The sequence below is a fragment of the Microcaecilia unicolor genome, chromosome 6 (genome assembly GCF_901765095.1).
Source record: "Microcaecilia unicolor chromosome 6, aMicUni1.1, whole genome shotgun sequence".
Lineage (NCBI taxonomy): Eukaryota > Metazoa > Chordata > Amphibia > Gymnophiona > Siphonopidae > Microcaecilia > Microcaecilia unicolor.
Window position 1 is genome coordinate 173,991,678 of NC_044036.1, and position 22,776 is coordinate 174,014,453.

The 22,776-nt window shown below is 45.4% G+C and overlaps 1 protein-coding gene across 1 annotated transcript in view; it reads left to right on the forward strand.

Moving 5' to 3' along the window:
* Positions 1-22,776, forward strand: part of PFKFB4 (6-phosphofructo-2-kinase/fructose-2,6-biphosphatase 4) — a 71,549-nt gene that overhangs the window by 26,592 nt on the left and 22,181 nt on the right. Inside the window, 6 exon segments of the mRNA XM_030206679.1 lie at positions 3,283-3,357; positions 5,732-5,788; positions 7,190-7,311; positions 10,730-10,937; positions 13,916-14,062; positions 15,384-15,488. Of these exon segments, the coding sequence (XP_030062539.1) occupies positions 3,283-3,357; positions 5,732-5,788; positions 7,190-7,311; positions 10,730-10,937; positions 13,916-14,062; positions 15,384-15,488 (714 nt within the window).

The following is a 22,776-nucleotide window of genomic DNA, read 5'->3' on the forward strand; positions in this document are numbered from 1 at the left end:
TTGCGTGGAGCCCCAGATCTTTGTCGATTGACAGTCATTTTGTACTTCTTCCATTTTCTTACTATGGCACCAACAGTTGTCTCCTTCTCGCCCAGCGTCTTACTGATGGTTTTGTAGCCCATTCCAGCCTTGTGCAGGTGTATGATCTTGTCCCTGACATCCTTAGACAGCTCCTTGCTCTTGGCCATTTTGTAGAGGTTAGAGTCTGACTGATTCACTGAGTCTGTGGACAGGTGTCTTTCATACAGGTGACCATTGCCGACAGCTGTCTGTCATGCAGGTAACGAGTTGATTTGGAGCATCTACCTGGTCTGTAGGGGCCAGATCTCTTACTGGTTGGTGGGGGATCAAATACTTATTTCCCTCTGCAGAATGCAAATAAATTCATATACTTTCCACAATGTGATTTTCCGGATTTAATTTGTGATGTGCTATCTCTCACTGTTACCAATAACCTACCCTTCAATTATGGGCTGCTCATGTCTTTGTCAGTGGGCAAACTTACAAAATCAGCAAGGGATCAAATACTTATTTCCACCACTGTATATATATATAATAAGGATTATCCTTTTTCCTTTCATTACACAATATAATAATATTCCGTTATTTTTTTTATATGTATTCAAAAATGGCAATTTCCTCTATTCTATCATCCTCTCCTGCTTGTGTTCACATGCACACTTAGTGGCCATTGGCTAATCCCTTATCAGTAACGCGTGATCCCAGCATGTAAAAACAATGTAGCAAACAAATAGTATGAAACACCTGGTGTCCTTCTATCTGACTCTACAACTCCTTCTTTGGAGGGTCCTCAGTCTCTCTTCACCATCAAGGTTATATCCATGTGTATCTGCCATATATGGGCCGCAGCTGCAGAGAGAAAGTAAAATTATGCTGATGACAGCAAAACTAGGAAATCTGAGGGCTAGCAGGGCCATCTTACAGGCCTAGTATAGGAAGGAATATACAGGTGCCCCATATCACACTTAACTGGTTACGCTTTAGCTGAGCAAACCAGAAATTCAGTGCCAAACCCCTGACATGGCCTGGCACTGAATTACCGGGCATAATGCTGGCGGCAGTTAGCAAAACGCTGAGCACTGGCTGAATACTGACCCCCCCCCCCCCCCCCCCCCCCCCACACACACACACACATGTCCAATCTCAAGTAGCCTAGTGTTAATTTCTGCATAATTATAAATTGCACCAAGCTCCATCACCCAGACTCTTATTGCAAGAACTAGGGTTTACTGGTGAGCATGGTCTTGGACTATAGCGTAAGCATTAAATTTGTTGAGATTGGGCAGTGGATTTAAAATATTGTCTGAACTGTAGCATAATTAATTCAACAGCTTAGTAGACTGCTGTTGGTCCTTTCTCAGTCTGTTCTGAGGTTCACCTTGGGTTAGACTTAACTGATTAAAAAAAAAAAAAAGTTAAAACTACAGCAGTAGTGATCTGTTTGTATTAATTTATTCTGAAATACTGCAGTTTGACAGTTTTCGGCAGCCAAATGCATTATTGGAACCCACAACATAAAGACTGGGGTCTTTGTCATGGTAACTTGGAGGCCATTTATCATCCCATTACATTGCGTCTTATATTCCACAACTGCCCATGGAGTTCAGTGCATATCACAAAGAAGAGTAAGCAGGCAAACCCTGAGAATTTACAACATTAATCAATTCAAGATAATTTTGAATCTTTCTCAAGTGAACTGGAAGTGAGTTCCATATTGCTGGAGCTTGGTATATAAGGCTGGCAGAAAAAATAGTCTTATATTTCAGCCTATTAGGATAGTGGAACAATAAATTGTCATGGAGGCCTCTTTCTTTTGCAGTAATCTGAACCCAATTTGACAAATAGGCCGGAGCCAAGCCATAGAGAATCTTTATATACCATTACACATACTTTAAACTGATCACATGCCTTCACTGGTAACCAATGAAGGTCCAATAATAGAGGGGGAACTTATCATTTTTGTGGGCTGAAATAATTGTGTGCAGCCATATTTTGGATAGTTTGAATTTTCTTCAAAAGATTCTTTTGGCAGCCTGCATATATACTGTTACTTTAATCCAGAACTGACAAAAGTAAACTTTGAACAACCAAACGTAATGGTGTGTGTGTGTCAAGAAAATTACGAATTCTTTTTAGTTTTTCTTCAGAAGGAGAGAATGAGCATATTTAATTATGATTCCAGCATCAAAGTGCCAGATAATGTTTTCCCTAAAACCTTACTATTATCCTCAAAAGAGAAATTCTGGTCACTCAATTTCAACATATCATATCACACCACACATCATTTAGCTGACCTAGAAAAAGAAACTAGTTTCAGACCATGGATTTTAATCCGTGGTTCAAGAAGTTGAATACAATCCTTTATCTTAATGGCTGTAATTTTCAATTGTCTTAGACAGGTACTTGCATGGACATATATATTTATAGAATCTTTCCATCCATACCAGCTATTTATGTGTTAGGGAAGAGAAGGAGACTTTTTTTTTTTTTTTTTTTTTTTTTAGTATTTTTAGATGAAATATTTTGGAATTCTTTTGTATTTTACTTTTAATGTTATCAGTGATTTTAGAAGTTCACGAACAAGGATGGGTTTGATAGCTTGATAATAGTGGGGAAACTGAAGTTTAGTTTTTGAGTCTGCTTTGTTTCTTGAACTGGAGGTTGAGAGAGTTGCAGGTAGAGTCCCAACTTTTGTTCAGCATTGACACCTGCAGGCTTGAATGTGCTCAGGTTCCATAGAAAGCCATTGGGCTTGTAGTAGTTGTGAATCAGAGGATGACATTCTGTAGTCCTGGCAGGGGCTCTCATTGAGAGGGTCTTCTGCAAAGGCGCGATAGCGTTTTTAGCATCTGCTAATGATTAGCATGTGCTAAATGCTAGAGACGCTCATAGGAATATATGGGCATCTCTAGTGTTGAGCACATGCTTATTTTTAGCGTGTGCTAAAAACGCTAGCATGCCTTTGTAAAAGACCCCTTCAGTGAATTAAAACGTTAAGAAGCACTTCACCCCTCCAAAAAAAAAAAAATCTGAACAAAAAGTTCAAGATACACGATTTTAAGGCATCAATCTTTTTTCCAAAGTGTTTATGTATCTGCTCCTTTTTATAGCTGGGATCTTTTTTTTATATAACAATATTTTCTTTAGATGACAGTCTGTCATGTTAAATTGCTGATCAGTTTTTACCATTATAGTGAGACGTGCTTTTTTGGGTATCAGTAACTTGGTTTGCCACATTTGGGTCTGTCTTTTTCTGTTTAGGTTTTTGACGCCACAAACACAACCCGGGAACGAAGAGAGACTATTCTGAAATTTGCAGAGCAAAATGGTTTTAAGGTGAGTTGATGGCTGAAAGAGGAAGGATTTCTCTAGCGTGGTCACGGCCATGGCATAAATGATTCTGCGAGTGCCTAGGAGAGAAGCCCTGACCGACCCAACCCATGCTGCATTTCTAGAAAGGGCAGGTCTCACATGATACTTTAGCCCTGTGATCTTTGGCATTTTGTGATTTCACACCCATGGGCTATGGGGGACTGTAGGCCTGCTTTTCATTTGGTTCATTGTTGAGTACAAATCTGAAAACACTGTGTGATGCGAGTCAGACAGTATCCATGACATGTTCAAGGGACCCCATGGTGACTCTTAACAACTTCTAGAAAGGTGCAGACTGCTCCCAGCATTCAGCGGGTGCCCAAAGGGAGCTTAAACATGTTGGCATAAAGCAGGGCTTCCGAAACCTGTCCTGAAGACCTACGACAGTCCTGCTTTCAGATGACCTCCATGAATATGGATGAAGTAAAGCTGCATGCATTGCAGTCCCAGCATATGCAATTATCTGATGCATTGTGGATATCCGGAAAGACCGGCTTTGAGGTCTTCAGGACAGTTTTGGGGAAACTGTAGCATAGAGGCATCCCAGTATTGCCCATGCAATGACCACAATTAACAGACCATGTGACCTGTGTGACTGCTCTAGGGGAAACTTCACTTGCACTAGGGCTAATACACGCCTTATCACCCATGGGATGCTCAGTTGTACAGAAATGTTCAGTTGCTGTGCTTTGTTTGACGGCTTCCTAAAGGAAAAGTCCATGAACTTGGGGAAAATCCACTATTTCTGGGATAAGCAGTATAAAATGTTTTGTACATTTTTGGGATCTTGCTGGGTATTTGTGACCTTGGATTGGCCACTGTTGTAAACAGGAGGCTGGGCTCGATGGACCTTTGGTCTTTCCCAGTATGGCAATACTTATGTACTTATGTACCTGTCATCTTTGATATGTTATGTACATAAGGATAGGAATAGGTAAATAATTTGAGTTCAAACTGAATATTATTAATTGGGACTATAGTAAGATAGTATATGACAGCAGATAAAAGACCTGCATGATCCATCTGTTATGTCCAATAAGACGGCCAGAGGCACACCTATTACTTTGTGCAGGTTACACTCTGTCATGATCAATACTGCATGACCAATAGGGCAGTTACACAATCATGGAAGAGTGGTTTTATTAATTTGGTTGCAGCATAGTCACATTAATTTCCAATACTTGATTAAACCAGCAATCCAATAGTGTTGCAAACTGACTTTTTACTTGCTGTCGACCTTAAGGACCGCCCCTGAGCCTCAATTTACAGGTGTTGGCCTACTTCCAGTGGGAAATTGTGTTCACAGTTTGTTCCCCACCCCATCACTCCAGCACACACTGAGCCTGAAACAGAACCTCTGCAAACTTAGGGGTGTGCAGATTCCATATATGAATTTCTTCGAGCTGGTATTTTGAAAATTCTTCTCCCTGCTAAAGAAAATAATAGGAAGGAGCTAGGCTTTGAGACATGCTTTATGGTAAGGAAAATGGTGGTTCAAAATGCTTGCACAGGAACAACGGGGAAGTTGAATTGTCCATGTTTTCATTTAGTGTCTGGAAGCAAGAAGTAGGAAAGGTAGGCTCTTCTAAAAACCGGAGGAGATGTCTATAAAGAAACAATTCTTTATTGCAAGTGAAGTGACAACTCTTGTCGTCGTCACTTCGCTTGCAATAAAGAATTGTTTCTTTATAGACGTCTTCTCCGGTTTTTAGAAGAGCCTACCTTTCCTACTTCTTGCCTCTGCAACCTTTTACGTAGGAACCAGTGTACCTCCACCCCTTTGGGGTGGTTTCCTTTGTTCATTTAATCTCTTTCATGAGATTCAGGTGTTCACTAGGCATTACCATTTCTCTGAACAGAGCTTGAGGGTAGATACCCTTCTCTTCCACAGTTAAAGTTTTGTGGTGGTCCACCAGTTTGGTAGAGGAGGCTGAAAGCACTTCTGAAAAGCCACCCAAGATCTACTGCTAATGGGTCTTTTTTCTATTTTTTGCTTAATTTTTTTTTCTGTTGGATGTAGTTTCATCACCATCTTGTATTTATTGCACTCTCTTCTTCCTGTTGTAGAGTTATTTTATATTAATTTTAAGCTATTATTAACTTTTAAATTGATTTATATTTTAGGCTTCCTTTTATGTTTTTCACTTTATGCCCTGGCATTATTTTTATATCGTAAACTGCTTAGGTTCAACTTTGATTGCAAATAAATTTATAATGTGAAGATGTGACTTTGCAGGTTTGAGGATACCACTGCTGAACTCTTAGGGCATAATTCTTTTCCCTCTCTTCCCTAACTCCTTGCAACCCCTTGGATCCTTGGTTTCTTCTGGGTTGGAAGAGTTTCTTCGTAGAGTCGGTTTGCGTGGACCCCGATGTCATTGCTGCAAACATTGTGGTATGTATATAATGACACAAGAATGAAAGTTAAAGCCATTAATTAGCATAGTATGTTCCCATCACTTCTGTCGATGGCTTTTGCTGCTGACTGCAATGTAGGAGTCGAGCACACAGGCACCATCTTACCCTGGTTCTCTCGTTTGGCCCTCCTCTAGATGGACCTAGCCTAGACCCCATTGAACATAAATCCTCCTCTTAAAAACAAAAATGTGATGCAGAGCTTGGGGGGGGGGGGGGGGGGGTGGGGCTTCCCTGGCTGTCATCACTTATTGATTAATGATTATCTTGAACTGATGGCATGCAGGCACACAGCATATCCTGAACATGATAATTACATATTTTTGTTTTGCACATATTTTATTGAAGAACAGTAAATTAATGATTAATGTCATGGAATTCTCCTCTAACCATACTAAATTATCTGCCCAGAGTGAGTCTCATTTCTGGTTCTTTTTGTTTTGTACTGCGTGTTAGATGGAGACTCCTGCCTTGTGTGGTCCACTGAAGTACAGTTGAGCACTGTTTTGTTAAAAAAATCTATTAAATGGCAGCTCTCGATGTCTGTTTAACCCTTTAGTGTCCAATGTTCCCATATGTTCCCATGTTTGTTCCCACATATGGGAACATTGGACACTAAAAAAACAAAACTCGTTTCTCACAGTCCCCTGGGCTTCATGTTCCATTTATCCAGAAAACCTCCTGTTAATTGAAATTCTGTCACTGGAAAACTCCCGTTGTCCAGGAAAATCCATTATCTTGCTTGGTCTTGGTGCTAACTGGTTTGACTCTACTGTCCAGTCCTACAGCAGCAGGGCAGGTGAATCAGCCAGACCACTGCACTGGAATTTTATCATGAAATGGCTTTTAGTTCTTTGCTTCAGCTTTGCTCTCTAATGGTAGATGTGTGGAGGGGATGAGAGAGATGCATGATGATGTCTACATGGAATCCTAGAGAGCATGACTACACATGGCTCCATGCTGGTTGCATGATTTCTCCTAGAGAGATTTGCCTGCAAACTTGTCCACCTGTTTTGACTAGTACTAAAGTATTACTCAATATAAAACAATGCAAGGTATACCCCAGGAGAAATATTCTAAAATAGTACTTTCATTGCTGTCAAAATTGAAGCCTAGGTAGAAGGTGATGGGGCAGAATCTGCTGACCTCAGTCTGTGTTGGTTTTTTTGACCAAAACATTAATGTGAACTTCCTGCCTGCAGAATGATGAGAAATAGCTGCGTTTTCCTCCCTTTCTATCTTAATTTCTTGGTGTAGGACAGTAACAATGTGTCTGGACAGTCTCTCTGGTCCCTCTGGTGCTTTTTCAGTTGATGAAATGATCTAGAAGACCTCTTCTGGAACAGTCTACTTACTGTTTTTGTTTGTTCTTTTTAAATAGCAAGTTAAACTTAGCAGTCCTGACTATGTCAACTGTAGTAGTGAAGAGGCCACAGAGGACTTCATGAAAAGGATAGAGTGCTACAAAAACTCCTATGAGACATTGGACGAAGTTCTAGACAAGTGAGTAGCAACTGGACTGTTGCACAGACAATGTTATCTATAGACAGCAGTGGTTATGCGATGCTTTCATCAATGCCTGGTAGGGATTCTGCATTTTGCCTAGAAGGGAAAGGGGGAAATGGGACTTGATATACCGCCTTTCTGAGGTTTTTGCAACTACATTCAAAGCGGTTTACATATATTCAGGTACTTTAGATTGTAAGCTCTCTTGAGCAGGGACTGTCCTTCCCCATGTTTAAACTTGTACAGTGCTGCGTAACCCTGGCAGCGCTATAGAAATGCTAAGTAGTAGTAGTAGTAGTAGTACTTATTTTGTACCAGGGGCAATGGAGGGTTAAGTGACTTCCCCAGAGTCACAAGGAGCTGCAGTGGGAATCAAACTCAGTTCCCCAGGATCAAAGTCCACTGCACTAAGCACTAGGCTAGTACGTTCTCAATTGGCCCTGACTACAGAAGAAAGATGGAGAACTTTGGAAATGTTCAAGATGGTGGTGGCCTTAGGACATCTAAGAACCTCATTTTCACGTATTTAAGCCGTGGATTATCTGCCTTTAATGTAAATGTGCCTCTGCATAAGTCATACATATGTATTATCTGCTGCTCGAATGCATGTGTACATTATTATGCACCAAATGTTCTTGCTCAGGTGTTAACTGGCGCAGTACAGATGGCCAAAAAGTGTAAGTTTTTAATGCAGATTGTAAGCAACACAAAAGTGCGCGTCTGAACAAAACGAAGCGAAACCATGCATTTAGGCGCAGAAGAACAAGTTACGATGTCTGTTTTTGTCTTGGCATGTGCTTACCACTAAACCTTTATATGCATTTGCCAGGCACCTTCTTCCCCCCCCCCCCCCCCCCCCCCACTTTAGGAACATGTATTAGCGATGACCCCTCTAGTCAAAATATAAAAACGAGTATAAGCTGTGGCTAATATGTGTGAAAATATGGTAATACTGCTTAGGCTTTTCCTGTACCCTACAAGTTCCCAAATGGGTAGGGTAAGGTGAGGCAACACAAGTGTTCTCAAAAGGAACAGTTTAATTAAGCTGTAGCATGTTACCTGTGAATAGAATGAAGCTACCAGAGCCAGGGACTGTGCATTTGAATTGGGTCTGTGGTGGTATTACATTGTCCTCTAAAGACTGACAGTTAAACTTGTGTTTGCATAACACATCTGGCAATCAGTGGAAAGAACTGTGGGTTTCAGCTGCTTCTCAGTGCTGTTGATCTGATTAGTTTTATAGTCTTGAGACTAGCACCGCCTTGGGACATGTGAACAGACTGGCACAGAAAGGTATTAAAGTTCACGTCCTCTTTCACAACACAGCACCTGAACAGAGCTGTTCCGAAGGTGCAAGTTGCACATGGACTTCACTTCAGCCTTTCTCCTAGTTATCTCAGAGTGCTTTCGCAACTTCAACGATAATACTCGTAAAAATTCCTGTCTAGAGTGTATGGGTGTGTGTTTCTAAGAATGTGTTGACCCCCCATTCCCTTGCCTGGCACATAATCTGATGGCCAGTGATTTCTTGGAATGCGCAATGCATGTGCTTTTATATTTCGAAGAGTTTGTGTAAAAATGAAGTTGCATTTAATGTGCCTTACCTCTCAACACTGGCTGCTTGCTGAATTTTTCTGCCTCCCCCCTCCCCCGATGAATTCCCAAGGTGGCACCTTGGAGAAGCCTAATGAATCTGCAGTATGCATAGTTCTTTTAAACTGTTTTAAAAGTGGCCCATTCATGGGAGGGAAATAAATTTCAGCTAGTACAGATGCTGCCTCTGTTTTGTATGTGTGGAACTGGCTTGAAGTTCTTTGGTCTTTTGCTCTAACTGTTTCTGTGCTTTAAAGCTCACAAAAATAAAAAATGATGGCAGATAAAGACCATACAGCCTTACAGCTTGTCTAGTCTGCCCATCCATATCAACCACTAAGCTCTACAGTCCCTTCCTCTCCCTCAGAGGTCCTCTGCTTGCCGTATGCTTTCTTGACTGAATTCCTCTTCTTCATTGCTTCTACTGGGAGACTTGCATGCATCCACTACCCTTTTCTGTAAATAAATATTTCCTTAGACTGTGCCTGCGTTTACCCCCTTTCACCCTCATCCCATGACCCCTTGTTCCAGAGCTTCCTTTTTCTTTAGAAGCCTGCCTCCTGTGCATTTATGCCTTGGAGGTATTTATATATCTGTCATATCTCTGCTGCCTTTGCTGGACTACTTTCATGCAGCTCAGTTAAAATCAGATTTGGTGCATAACCTTCAGTTGCAAATATCTGGGGATTTGTCCCTTATTGTGTATCTCATTCTAACATATCTGATTGAAGTCTTGCGCCAGGGGGACATAATACCAGGGTCCCTTCTGGAATACTGCAGTCGTGGGCTCTAAATCTGGCCACTAGAGGGGCCATGACACTGTACCCAGGGGCTAGCCAACCCAGGGATCGAACTAGGGACCTTCCACATAGCCGTGCATAACGCTTGCCATATGAGCCCTCTGGTCTTTTTAACGAATATAAGAATGGTGCTGTTCCCAGGCTTTAGTTGAGGTTCTTAACAGTCTTAATCAGAGACCAATGCAAGGAGAGTCACTATAAGCCTTCACAGTTGATTTGGGTTCAACACTGAGGTAATTTACTACTGAAAGTTGTGGTGGTAAAAAAAAATATGAAAGTTGTGTTTTGCGTAATATGCTTCTGTTGCATTTATAAACAATGTGGTATATGATGTGGTTAAGGCTATCAATATGGGGATTGATATTCAAAGTGATTTAATGGGCCATAAATGGCTCCTGGCTGGTTAAGTTGCTTGTTTGGGGCTAAATGCCTCTGAATATCTCCACAGACTGCTAAATTCATAGCCAGCTATTTTGTGGGCACATAACCTGGTGGCGTTCCTTGGTCGGCTGCCACCCGGGGTGCTTCGCCACTGCGTACCCCCCTCCCCCGTGCAGCGTCGTCCCCGGCACATCACCTCCAAGCCCTGTTATTGAGGTAGACATGGGGGAAAGCCGTTACTTGCCCCTGGGATTGGTAGCATGGAATGTTGTTACTAATTGGGTTTCTGCCAGGTACTTGTGACCTGGATTGTGCTCAAAGCCCACCTCTTCAATGTCGCCTTCGGCACCTAACCATTATACCTCTATTCAGGAAATCTAGACTGCCCACCTTGACATTTCGTCCTTTAGATTGTAAGTTCCTTTGAGCAGGGACTGTCCTTCTTTGTTAAACTGTACAGCGCTGCATAACCCTAGTAGTGCTTTAGAAATGTTAAGTAGTAGTAGTAGTACTGGAAACAGGATACTGGGCTAGATAGACCATTGGTCTGGCCCAGTATGGCTATTCTTAAAAAAAAGCTCACATGTTTTCTCTCTCTCTCTCTCTCTCTCTCTCTCTCTCTCTCTCTCTCTCATTGAAAGGGACTTATCGTATATTAAAATCATGGATGTAGGACGGCGGTATCTTGTGAATCAAGTCATGGATCACATCCAGAGCCGCATCGTCTACTACCTCATGAACATCCACATAACTCCTCGCTCAATCTACCTCTGTCGCCATGGAGAAAGTGACCTGAACCTGAAAGGCAGGATCGGAGGGGACTCAGGGCTGTCTTTACGGGGGAAGGAGGTATGTGCAGTCCATCAGCTGGAGATACCATTGGGAAACGCACAGTCAGGGCAATGGGTAAAAAAACAGGTGGAGCAGGACCTGCCTTCCAGAAGTAACTTCTCTCTTGATGTGATTTTATTACAACTTGCAAATGTGGTGACATGATATGTTTGGAACTGTAAGACTCAAACTGTCACCGAATTTCTGTCTGTAGCCTTTTGCAGTCAGGAAGTGAGGTTGGTGGCTGGGAGAGCAGCCAACATTTTCTTGGCAGCTGCACTTTGGATTTCCTGACATCATGTTAGAAACTGCAAGGCACTGTGATCTGCCACAAAAGCCATGATATCCTGAAAAGCTTTCCCCAAAGATCCCTTGGGAGAAAATTCAACCCCCTTTACTGTACCTCAAGCTATTAAGAAGTTTGTCTAGTTAATTTCCTTGGACTCTGCATCATACCCTGTGCTTCACACACATTGGAGGATTGTGTCATGGTGTCTGTTGGGGTCTCGAATAATTTTCATGTTTGGACTAGCTAGATTGTATTAAATAGCAATGGTGATTGAGCACTGGTCTTTGTGGGAAGCTTTCAAGAACTGTGAGAGCTCTACTTGATGGTGTTAAGCTTTGGTCGAGGAAGCAGGAATAAACTTTGTGCACAGTGCAGCTTTTATTTTTTATTTATATTCTTGTTTTATTTTACCTACTCCCCTGCTAGTTGAAACTTCTAGAAGGGGTACCACATCACACTAGAAATAATATAACACACAAACATACAATAAAATATACCAAAATAACACTCTAAAAGTTTAAAAGCATCCCTAAAAAGAAAGGCCTTTGATTTCTTTTTAAGAAACTTTAATATCCTCTTCATGCAGATTGACTCACTAATTTCAGTGAAGGCATGGACAATGAATCCTGCTGCAAAGATGCTCACCAGGATCAGGTGTGCCATGTTACGCAGTGCTTGCATGACTAATAACTGAAATTTGTTGGTCCATCTCTGCTCGAGGAGTTCAGGTTCTGCTTTTTTCCTTCACTTCTGATGAGCCTGGTTTCTTCTCATTCCCAGGGTGTTGGAAAGCTCCTAAAAAGAATGATCCCTTAGAGCTGAGAAGGACTTGTAATGGCTCTGTTAGGGCAATCACTTATGAATTTCAAAGTTAATAAAATTAATCACTAGACTGACAGCTCTGACTTCATGGGAACATATAATTACATTATTTTGGATGATTTCAGGACTTAGATTCCTTTTTACTGGGACCTAGAGGCAGCCTGAGGTAGACCTTAAAGTAGTTTTTGATTCTGTTTAATTGGTGAGCGTAATAGCCTCCAGAAAACTCGTATAGACCTGTGCTCTCCATACATAAGCTGCCCTGTTAAGGTATAAATAAGTGGCTCATTTTTGCTGGATACAATTTAAGAATACCCAAAAGCTGCAAAGAACTTTCTCTCCTTGTTTATACAAGTGGAATTCCCAATTAAGAATAAGGAACAGAAATATTGTAGATAATCACATAAGTCATCATCATACCCTAACTTTGAACCTTACATAGCAAAAAAATGCTATGAATTCATGTATAGGTCACTATACCTCCAGGGTCCAGCGTCTCATCTCTTGTGATGCATTTCTTGTTTGGGAGAGAGTGAGACGACAGCACGTGAATGTGGGCCTCCACTGGAAGCTACTCAATTTTTGACGCTAGTGGATTTTTGTTTTCATCGATTCTAAATTCAAAAATGTTTTTTCAAAAAAAATTTCAAGTTTTATATCCATCTCTGAAATCCCCTCTGTGAGTCCAAACTAGGTCAGATATACATCATGTCTGTATTGAAGCTGGTCAATAACGTAAAATTGTTGCAAAGTTGGGAAAGGGAGAAAGAGCCCCGGGACTGAACCCGGAACATATACGTTCTCACAGATCTAAATGAGACTCCTCGTAGATACAAAAACCTTCCTCACTAATTTATTTTTTTTTACTAAGGTTTATCATGAAACATTATTAGTGTTTCTTAAGCAGTAAAAGTCCACAACAGACACTTATCTAAATGTGAATCAGGACTGTTGAGAACCCTGGAAAAAGGTCCCACCGACGATGGGCAGTGTTTCGTAAGAAATTCTGCTTGAGAGTTTTAGGGACCAATTCTGTTTGATTGTGGCATAATGCTCAACAAAACAGCTCTCTAAACCTGTTTTGTTGAGCAGTATACCACAATCAAACTGAATTAGACCCTGAAGCAGCATTGCTTGGAAAACACTGGCCATCATCGGTGTCCAGTTCATCCATGGATTCTTCCTTCTACTGGAAGGTCCCAGGCTGGTACAGAGAGAGGATGAGATTTCATATACCACCTTACAATCAAAGCACTTTACATATTATATAAAGGTACTTATTTTGTACCTGGGGCAATGGATGGTTAAGTGACTTGCCCAGAGTCACAAGGAACTGCAGTGGGAATCTAACCTGGTTACCCTGGTTCTTAGGCTGCTGCACTAACCGTTGGGTTACTCCTCCACTCCAGAGCAGCTTTGATCTGTGCTGGAAGAGGTCGGATAGCGACGGGAGGTAGGTTGGTGACCACTGCATGAAGGGGATTGGGGTGTTGGCCACGGGACTGTGGGGGGGGAATAGGAGATGAGATGCTAGACCCTAGAGGGATAGGGAGAGAGAGGGGAAATGTTGGACCTGGGGGGGGGAGGGGAATAGGAGGAGGAGTGGTTGAGTGGTGGATGGGTACGGAAGGGAAGTGGAAATGTTGCACCCATTCTCAGCTTGTGTGTAAGTTGTCTCCATGACTTTGGCTTTTCAAAAAAAGTCACAGATTTTGAGACCTAAAAGCGAGTAGTTATGGCACATTTTGTTTTTCTCTAATTGTGTGATTTGTAGAAAACGTTTTGAGAGCTACAGAAAACTTGGATGTTAGAAGAAAGCATCTTATCCCTTAATCATTTTGATCGGTTGTCTGAAACTACATTTTGTGGTTTTTATTTTTTCTAGTTTGCCAAGTGCTTAGCAAAGTTCATTAATGAGCAAAACATTAATGATCTGAAGGTTTGGACGAGCCAGATGAAAAGGACGATTCAGACAGCAGAGGCTTTGGGAGTGCCTTATGAACAGTGGAAAGTTTTGAATGAAATTGATGCGGTAAGTCTTCCACTGCTGATGGGAATCTTGTAACTGATGCACATAGAGGCATATTTTCAAAGCACTTAGCCTTCCAAAGTTCCATAGAAACCTATGGAACTTTGGAAGGCTAAGTGCTTTGAAAATGAGCCCCATATTCATCTGGGAAAAATGTCTTAGAGTGGGTTTGCTTAAAGGATAGCCCAAAACCCTCTTAGAAATGGAAAATTTCCTGACATTCGTGAAACCTTTGTCAAGTCTCTTGGAAGAACCCATCCCCCCTCCTCTAATTGTTACATACTTTGCCCCATGTCACTGGTGACTCTCTCTGATCAGGATTCACTTTTTATCCTTGTGAAACTCCACTCGGGTTACTTTGATGTTGCCGTAGTAATTTGAATCTCCTTGGAACTGAGTGCCATTGATGTTACTCCTCAGATGCTGCTAATCTGGGGGCTGAGTGACATGGGCCAAGGAACCTAACTGGCCCTCAAGAATTTCGCGAGAGAAGCTCATTCTTTATTAACATGAGGTACCAGAGCTGCTGTGCAGTTCCTGTGTACTTGTCATCCCCCTTTGGGTCAGGCTCATTTTCCTCACTTGTTAGTTATTTTTTCTTTGGTCCATTTTCTTCCTCTTCACACTGTTTACCATCTTGCCCACCCTACTAGAGCAGATGGCAGCAGTGGAGATACTTTCTCTCCCAATAGAATGGAAAATCTACTTTAAGATGCGAATGCTGGTTTTTAAAGTTTTAAAAGCAATGTCTCTGCTGCTATTTCTTCAAATTTATGAATGTATCAGTCTAGGCCGGGTTTTAAGATCAGCTGCTATGGCCTTGTTGGACATTCCATCTTTCTATTTTGTGAAACTGGAAGACTATAGTTTTTGTACATTGCTGGACCAAAGCTCTGGAACTCTTTGCCTTTTACATTACAAGCAATACAGAATTTAGAGAACTGAAAACTTTTTTTTTTTTTTTTGTAAAGCATTGAATAAACTTTATTGTTTTTTTTTAATTGTTCATGGTTTGTGTTTGATCATGTTAACTTTGGGTTTTATTTGTATCCCACCAAGGATTTCAGATCATGTGGGAAATAAATTTGATACAACCGTTTTAATTCTGAGCATAGCTGAACACGCCTAAATTTTCTCCCCTCCCCACTGCCTGTCTGTCCAGATATGGTTAGTTTAGCTGGAATGGTTCAGACCAATTGCAGATCCTGTCTCGATCCATACTGGAATAGGTTGTAGAGGTTTGTGGGTGGAGTAGGGATAGGGAGGTGGTTAACATGGCTCATACTATTTGTGAATCTTTTTCTCTCTTTCAATACTGCGATAGGGCGTCTGTGAAGAAATGAGATATGAAGAAATTCAGGAAAACTTTCCCCTGGAATTTGCTCTGAGGGATCAAGACAAGTACAGATACCGCTACCCAAAGGGAGAGGTATATTGCTCATTGCTCTTTTCATGTGACAGTTTTAACTATGTTTCACAAAAGTGAGAGTGCCTTTTACTGAGGGAGTGTGTGCAAATGTTTGAGTTGGTGATACTTCCTGTCATGCTGTTCGATTGTGTGTGTTGGGGGGGGGGGGGGATTCACTAGGAGACTTGCCACAGAGGAGTTGGGACAGCAGTAGACTGCTACTGGCAGTTCTTCTAACATTTGCAGATGCCGATTAACTTGGGGGAGGTGGTTGGTTCCCAGAGAAGTGAGCTAAAGCAAATATGCTTACAGGTGCTGTTTGAGGTATGCTCTTTTCAACAAGTTGTAAAGAGCATACCACAAGCAGCACCTGTAAGCATATTTGTTTGTTTTGCATGGTGGTAAGATTTCCTATCTTCCTATGTTGGATACCGGGAGGACTGGGTGGGCAGAAGCTTATGATGGGGAATGTGGGATTGGATAGGAGAATCGCCACAACCTAATAAAACTACAGGTCGATAACACACTTCTGCTCACACTGGGAGTTCTCTAAACCAGTGGCTCCCAAACCTGATCCTGGAGGCACCCCAACCAATCAGATTTCTAGGATATCCACAATGACTATTCATGAAGAGATCTGCATGCACTGGAGGCAGTGCTTGCAAATCTCTCCCATGAATATTCATTGTGGATATCCTAGAAACCTGATTGGTTGGGGTGCCTCCAGGATCAGGTTTGGGAGCCACTGCTCTAAACTGTTTACGCTTTTCCGTGGAACAGTCTTAATGCTGTATTTCAATAGTTATTTCTGACTTACTGGACATTGACCTTAAAGCTTAAGATCATCAAGTGGTTGTATTTAATTTTACAACACTTTTGCAAATAATAGGACTGTCAGTTGTGGTTCCAGTTGTGTCCTTCTATTTTTTTGCCCCAATGGTCTCTCTTTGCTTTTTCTGGTCTCCCTCTTCAGTACATCCTCTTTCTGGGTGACACTGGAAAAGGGGGTATAAAGCAGCGTTACGGCACCCTCTGACCCTTGTGGAAGTTTAGGCGTGTCACATAGGTAGAACATGTTTCTGCAAGATCACGTATAACCAGCTGTGGGGTGATTTTTGTCTACATGTGAGCCAGTAGACCAGGCTAAGGTGTGCAAACAAGAGAGAGACTAATTGGGGAGAGTGTGGTCATTTGGGTTCCTAGAAGTGACCACATTTTGCACGTGGGTGTTCCTGATTTGCCTGCATGTATCGGACTGAGGGAAGGTGGAGCAAGGCTGCTGACCGTGTTTAAAGCACTTTTAATAAATTGCTTTGCGTCTGCACAACTGAGATTGGACCTGTCTCAGGAATTCATTCCAGCCAGTTAATGAAGCTGGTCTTCAGTGCGGTTCTGTACTCTGGACAAGGATACTAATTATATGGAAAAAATCTTGTGTGCAGTACGTAGAGCTTTGGACCATGTTTCTCTACCAGCCAGTTTGGTTTTCGGGGTGTTGGAAGTGAATAGGCCTGCAATATTTGACTCTAGTGTATGCAAGCGCATCTTCTGTATCTTCTTGTTGCCACAGTTGGGGAAACACGGGTTTGTGGACTAGGATTTAGCTTTTTGCTTTAAGACGGCTGCAGCTCTGCAAACGCCCACTATGAACAATTTGCAAGTAGCAGAAATCTCGGCTTAAGTTGTATACAACGGAACACATCCAAGCCACAGGGAAGGGCACCCAAATAACCTTTCAGTAACAGTTTATTCTCCGAGGACAAGCAGGCTGCTTGTTCTCACTGATGGGTGACGTCCACAGCAGCCCCTCCAATCGGAATCTTCACTAGCAAAGTCCTTTGCTAGTCCTCGCGCGCACCGCGCATGCGCGGCCGTCTTCCCGCCCGAAACCGGCTCGAGCCGGCCAGTCTTCTTTTGTCCGCACTCGGTACGGTCGTGTTTTCGCCGTGTCGAGCCACGGAAAGTCGACCTCGCGCGTCCTTTTTTCGTTGACGTGTGTTTTCTTCGGAAAAGCTTTAAAAAATTGTTGGGAAGTGCTCCGGAAGCCCCCCGGGCTTCGTTTGTCCCTTCCCGTATTTTTCAGTCTTTGCCCCGGTAAGTTTTCTTTCGTTGTCGGGGTAGGCCTCTTTTCGGCCTCGGTCGAGATTTTCTCCCTAAAACTTTTTGGTGCTCAAATTCGTCATTTCGGATTTTGATTTCGCCGGCGTGATTTTTCCGCCCATGACATCGAAGCCTTCCAGCGGCTTCAAGAAGTGCACCCAGTGCGCCCGGGTAATCTCGCTCACTGATAGGCACTCGTCGTGTCTTCAGTGTCTGGGGGCCGAGCACCGTCCTCAGAACTGTAGTCTGTGTTCCCTGTTACAAAGGCGGACTCAGGTAGCGAGATTGGCCCAGTGGAATGTTTTGTTCTCGGGCTCTTCGTCGGCATCGACACCAAGGTCATCGAGTGCATCGACGTCGTCAGCGTCCAGACCTTCACCCTCGGCCGCCAGTGCAAAGAGTGCATCGGCCCTCTGCATCGGCGCCGAGACATCGGATAGCTGCATCGACGTCGGTGGTACCGGGACCTCGTCTGCTGATGTCGTCGGACGGTGGTGCATCGTCAGGAGTGCAGGTGAGGGCTGTCCATTCCCCTGCTGGTGGCGGTGAGCCTTCGGGTGGGTCTCCCCCTACCCTGAGGGCTCCTGCGGTACAGCCCCCCCGAGATCGACCTCCTTCGACCTCGGCCCCGAGGAAGTGACGGCTGGATTCTACGTCCTCCTCGTCGGTGCCGGGGAGCTCCGGTGACATGCTTCGGAAGAAGTCGAAGAAACATCGACACCGGTCTCCTCCCCGCGTCGGCACCGAGAGCTCTGGGTCGCCGAGGGAGTCGGCACCCAGCAGGCATCGGCACCGAGAGGACCGCTCACCCTCTGTTCAGGAGGTGTCGATGCGCTCCACTCTGGACAGCCCGGAACAGCCTCCACGCCCGGAACAGGTTCTGACGTCGACGCCTGCATCGACCTCCATGCCTTTCTCTGCAGCCGCTCTGAACGAGAGCCTCCGGGCCGTTCTCCCAGAGATTCTGGGAGAGCTGTTGCGCCCTACCCCTCCGGTACCGGCGGGCGTGGCGCCGGCTGGCCCATCGCCCGGGGTGAGGTCCCCGACGTCGGTACCGCGTGCGGTGCCGACTGCGGCCACCTCCCAGGAAGGCTCCCCGACTACGTCGGCGGAGGGAGCTTCGCCGATGCGGACGAGGGAGTCTACCTCTCGACGCCCCCATCGTGGACGTGGCTCCACTGAGTCGAGCCGGGCGAGGTTGCAGACACAGGTTCGTGAACTTGTGTCTGACACCGAAGGTGAGGCCTCGTGGGAGGAAGAGGAAGACCCCAGATATTTCTCTGACGAGGAGTCTGAGGGTCTTCCTTCTGATCCCACTCCCTCTCCTGAAAGACAGCTTTCTCCTCCTGAGAGTCTGTCTTTCGCTTCCTTTGTCCGGGAGATGTCTACGGCCATCCCCTTCCCGGTGGTTGTGGAGGACGAGCCCAGGGCTGAAATGTTTGAGCTCCTGGACTATCCTTCTCCACCTAAGGAAGCGTCCACTGTTCCCTTGCACCATGTCCTAAAAAAGACATTGCTTGCGAACTGGACCAAGCCACTAAGTAATCCCCACATTCCCAAGAAGATCGAGTCCCAGTACCGGATCCATGGGGACCCAGAGCTGATGCGCATCCAGTTGCCTCATGACTCTGGAGTTGTGGATTTGGCCCTAAAGAAGGCTAAGAGTTCTAGGGAGCATGCTTCGGCGCCCCCAGGCAAAGACTCTAGAACCTTAGACTCCTTTGGGAGGAAGGCCTACCATTCTTCTATGCTCGTGGCCAAAATCCAGTCTTACCAGCTCTACACGAGCATACACATGCGGAACAATGTGCGGCAGTTGGCGGGCTTGGTTGATGCTCTTCCCCCTGAGCAAGCCAAGCCTTTTCAGGAGGTGGTCAGGCAGCTGAAGGCGTGCAGAAAATTCCTGGCCAGAGGGGTGTATGACACCTTTGATGTTGCGTCCAGGGCCGCTGCTCAAGGTGTGGTGATGCGCAGGCTCTCATGGCTGCGTGCCTCCGACCTGGAGAATAGACTCCAGCAGCGGATTGCGGACTCGCCTTGCCGTGCGGACAATATTTTTGGAGAGAAGGTCGAGCAGGTGGTAGAGCATCTCCACCAGCGGGACACCGCATTCGACAAGTTCTCCCGCCGGCAGCCTTCAGCCTCTACCTCTACGGGTAGAAGATTTTTGGGGGGAAGGAGGTGTTCCCTACTCTTCTGGCAAGCGTAGGTACAATCCCCCTTCTCGACAGCCTGCGGCCCAGGCTAAGCCCCAGCGCGCGCGCTCTCGTCAGCAGCGTGCGCCTCAGCAAGGCCCCGCGGCTCCCCAGCAAAAGCAAGGGGCGAGCTTTTGACTGGCTCCAGCAGAGCATAGCCGACATCCAAGTATCAGTGCCGGGCGACCTGCCGGTCGGGGGGAGGTTGAAAGCTTTTCACCAAAGGTGGCCTCTCATAACCTCCGATCAGTGGGTTCTGCAAATAGTCCGGCAAGGATACACCCTCAATTTGGCCTCAAAACCTCCAAATTGTCCACCGGGAGCTCAGTCTTACAGCTTCCAGCACAAGCAGGTACTTGCAGAGGAACTCTCCGCCCTTCTCAGCGCCAATGCGGTCGAGCCCGTGCCATCCGGGCAAGAAGGGCTGGGATTCTATTCCAGGTACTTCCTTGTGGAAAAGAAAACAGGGGGGATGCGTCCCATCCTAGACCTAAGGGCCCTGAACAAATATCTCGTAAAAGAAAAGTTCAGGATGCTTTCCCTGGGCACCCTTCTTCCCATGATTCAGGAAAACGATTGGCTATGCTCTCTGGACTTGAAGGATGCCTACACACACATCCCGATACTGCCAGCTCACAGACAGTATCTGCGATTTTAGCTGGGCACACGTCACTTCCAGTACTGTGTGCTACCCTTTGGGCTCGCCTCTGCACCCAGGGTGTTCACAAAGTGCCTGGCTGTAGTAGCAGCGGCACTTCGCAGGCTGGGGGTGCACGTGTTCCCGTATCTCGACGATTGGCTGGTGAAGAACACGTCCGAGGCAGGAGCCCTGCAGTCCATGCAGATGACTATTCGCCTCCTGGAGCTACTGGGGTTTGTAATAAATTACCCAAAGTCCCATCTTCTCCCAGTACAGAGACTCGAATTCATAGGAGCTCTGCTGGATTCTCGGACGGCTCGCGCCTATCTCCCAGAGACGAGAGCCAACAACTTGTTGTCCCTCGTCTCGCGGGTGCGAGCGTCCCAGCAGATCACAGCTCGGCAGATGTTGAGATTGCTGGGCCACATGGCCTCCACAGTTCATGTGACTCCCATGGCCCGCCTTCACATGAGATCTGCTCAATGGACCCTAGCTTCCCAGTGGTTTCAAGCTGCTGGGGATCTAGAAGACGTGATCCACCTGTCCACGAGTTTTCTCGAATCCCTGTATTGGTGGACGATTTGGTCCAATCTGACTCTGGGACGTCCTTTCCAAATTCCTCAGCCACAAAAAGTGCTGACCACGGATGCGTCTCTCCTGGGATGGGGAGCTCATGTCGATGGGCTTCACACCCAAGGAAGCTGGTCCCTCCAGGAACGCGGTCTACAGATCAATCTCCTGGAGTTGCGAGCGATCTGGAATGCTCTGAAGGCTTTCAGAGATCGGCTGTCCCACCAAATTATCCAAATTCAGACAGACAACCAGGTTGCCATGTACTATGTCAACAAGCAGGGGGGCACCGGATCTCGCCCCCTGTGTCAGGAAGCCGTCAGCATGTGGCTCTGGGCTCGCCGTCTCGGCATGGTGCTCCAAGCAACATATCTGGCAGGCGTAAACAACAGTCTGGCCGACAGACTGAGCAGGATTATGCAACCTCACGAATGGTCGCTCAACTCCCGAGTGGTGCGCCAGATCTTCCAAGCGTGGGGCACCCCCTTGGTGGATCTCTTCGCATCTCGAGCGAATCACAAAGTCCCTCAGTTGTGTTCCAGGCTTCAGGCCCCCGGCAGACTGGCATCGGATGCCTTCCTCCTGGATTGGGGGGAGGGCCTGCTGTATGCTTATCCTCCCACTCCTCTGGTGGGGAAGACTTTGTTGAAACTCAAGCAAGACCGAGGCACCATGATTCTGATTGCTCCTTTTTGGCCGCGTCAGATCTGGTTCCCTCTTCTTCTGGAGTTATCCTCCGAAGAACCGTGGAGATTGGATTGTTTTCCGACCCTCATCACGCAGGACGAAGGGGCTCTTCTGCATCCCAGCCTCCGGTCCCTGGCTCTCACGGCCTGGATGTTGAGAGCGTAGACTTTGCCTCTTTGGGTCTGTCAGAGGGTGTCTCCTGCATCTTGCTTGCTTCCAGGAAAGATTCCACTAAGAGGAGTTACTTCTTTCTGTGGAGGAGGTTTGCCGTCTGGTGTGACAGCAAGGCCCTAGCTCCTCGCTCTTGTCCTACACAGACCCTGCTTGAATACCTTCTGCACTTGTCTGAGTCTGGTCTCAAGACCAACTCTGTAAGAGTTCACCTTAGCGCAATCAGTGCATACCATTACCATGTGGAAGGTAAGCCGATCTCAGGACAGCCTTTAGTTGTTCGCTTCATGAGAGGTTTGCTTTTGTCAAAGCCCCCTGTCAAGCCTCCTACAGTGTCATGGGATCTCAATGTCGTTCTCACCCAGCTGATGAAACCTCCTTTTGAGCCACTGAATTCCTGCCATCTGAAGTACTTGACCTGGAAGGTCATTTTCTTGGTGGCAGTTACTTCAGCTCGTAGAGTCAGTGAGCTTCAGGCCCTGGTAGCCCAGGCCCCTTACACCAAATTTCATCATAACAGAGTAGTCCTCCGCACTCACCCTAAGTTCTTGCCAAAGGTCGTGTCGGAGTTCCATCTGAACCAGTCCATTGTCTTGCCAACATTCTTTCCCCGTCCTCATTCCTGCCCTGCTGAACGTCAGCTGCACACATTGGACTGCAAGAGAGCATTGGCCTTCTACCTGGAGCGGACACAGCCCCACAGACAGTCCGCCCAATTGTTTGTTTCTTTTGATCCCAATAGGAGGGGAGTGGCTGTAGGGAAACGCACCATATCCAATTGGCTAGCAGATTGCATTTCCTTCACTTACGCCCAGGCGGGGCTGGCTCTTGAGGGTCATGTCACGGCTCATAATGTTAGAGCCATGGCTGCGTCGGTAGCCCACTTGAAGTCAGCCTCCATTGAAGAAATTTGCAAAGCTGCGACGTGGTCATCTGTCTACACATT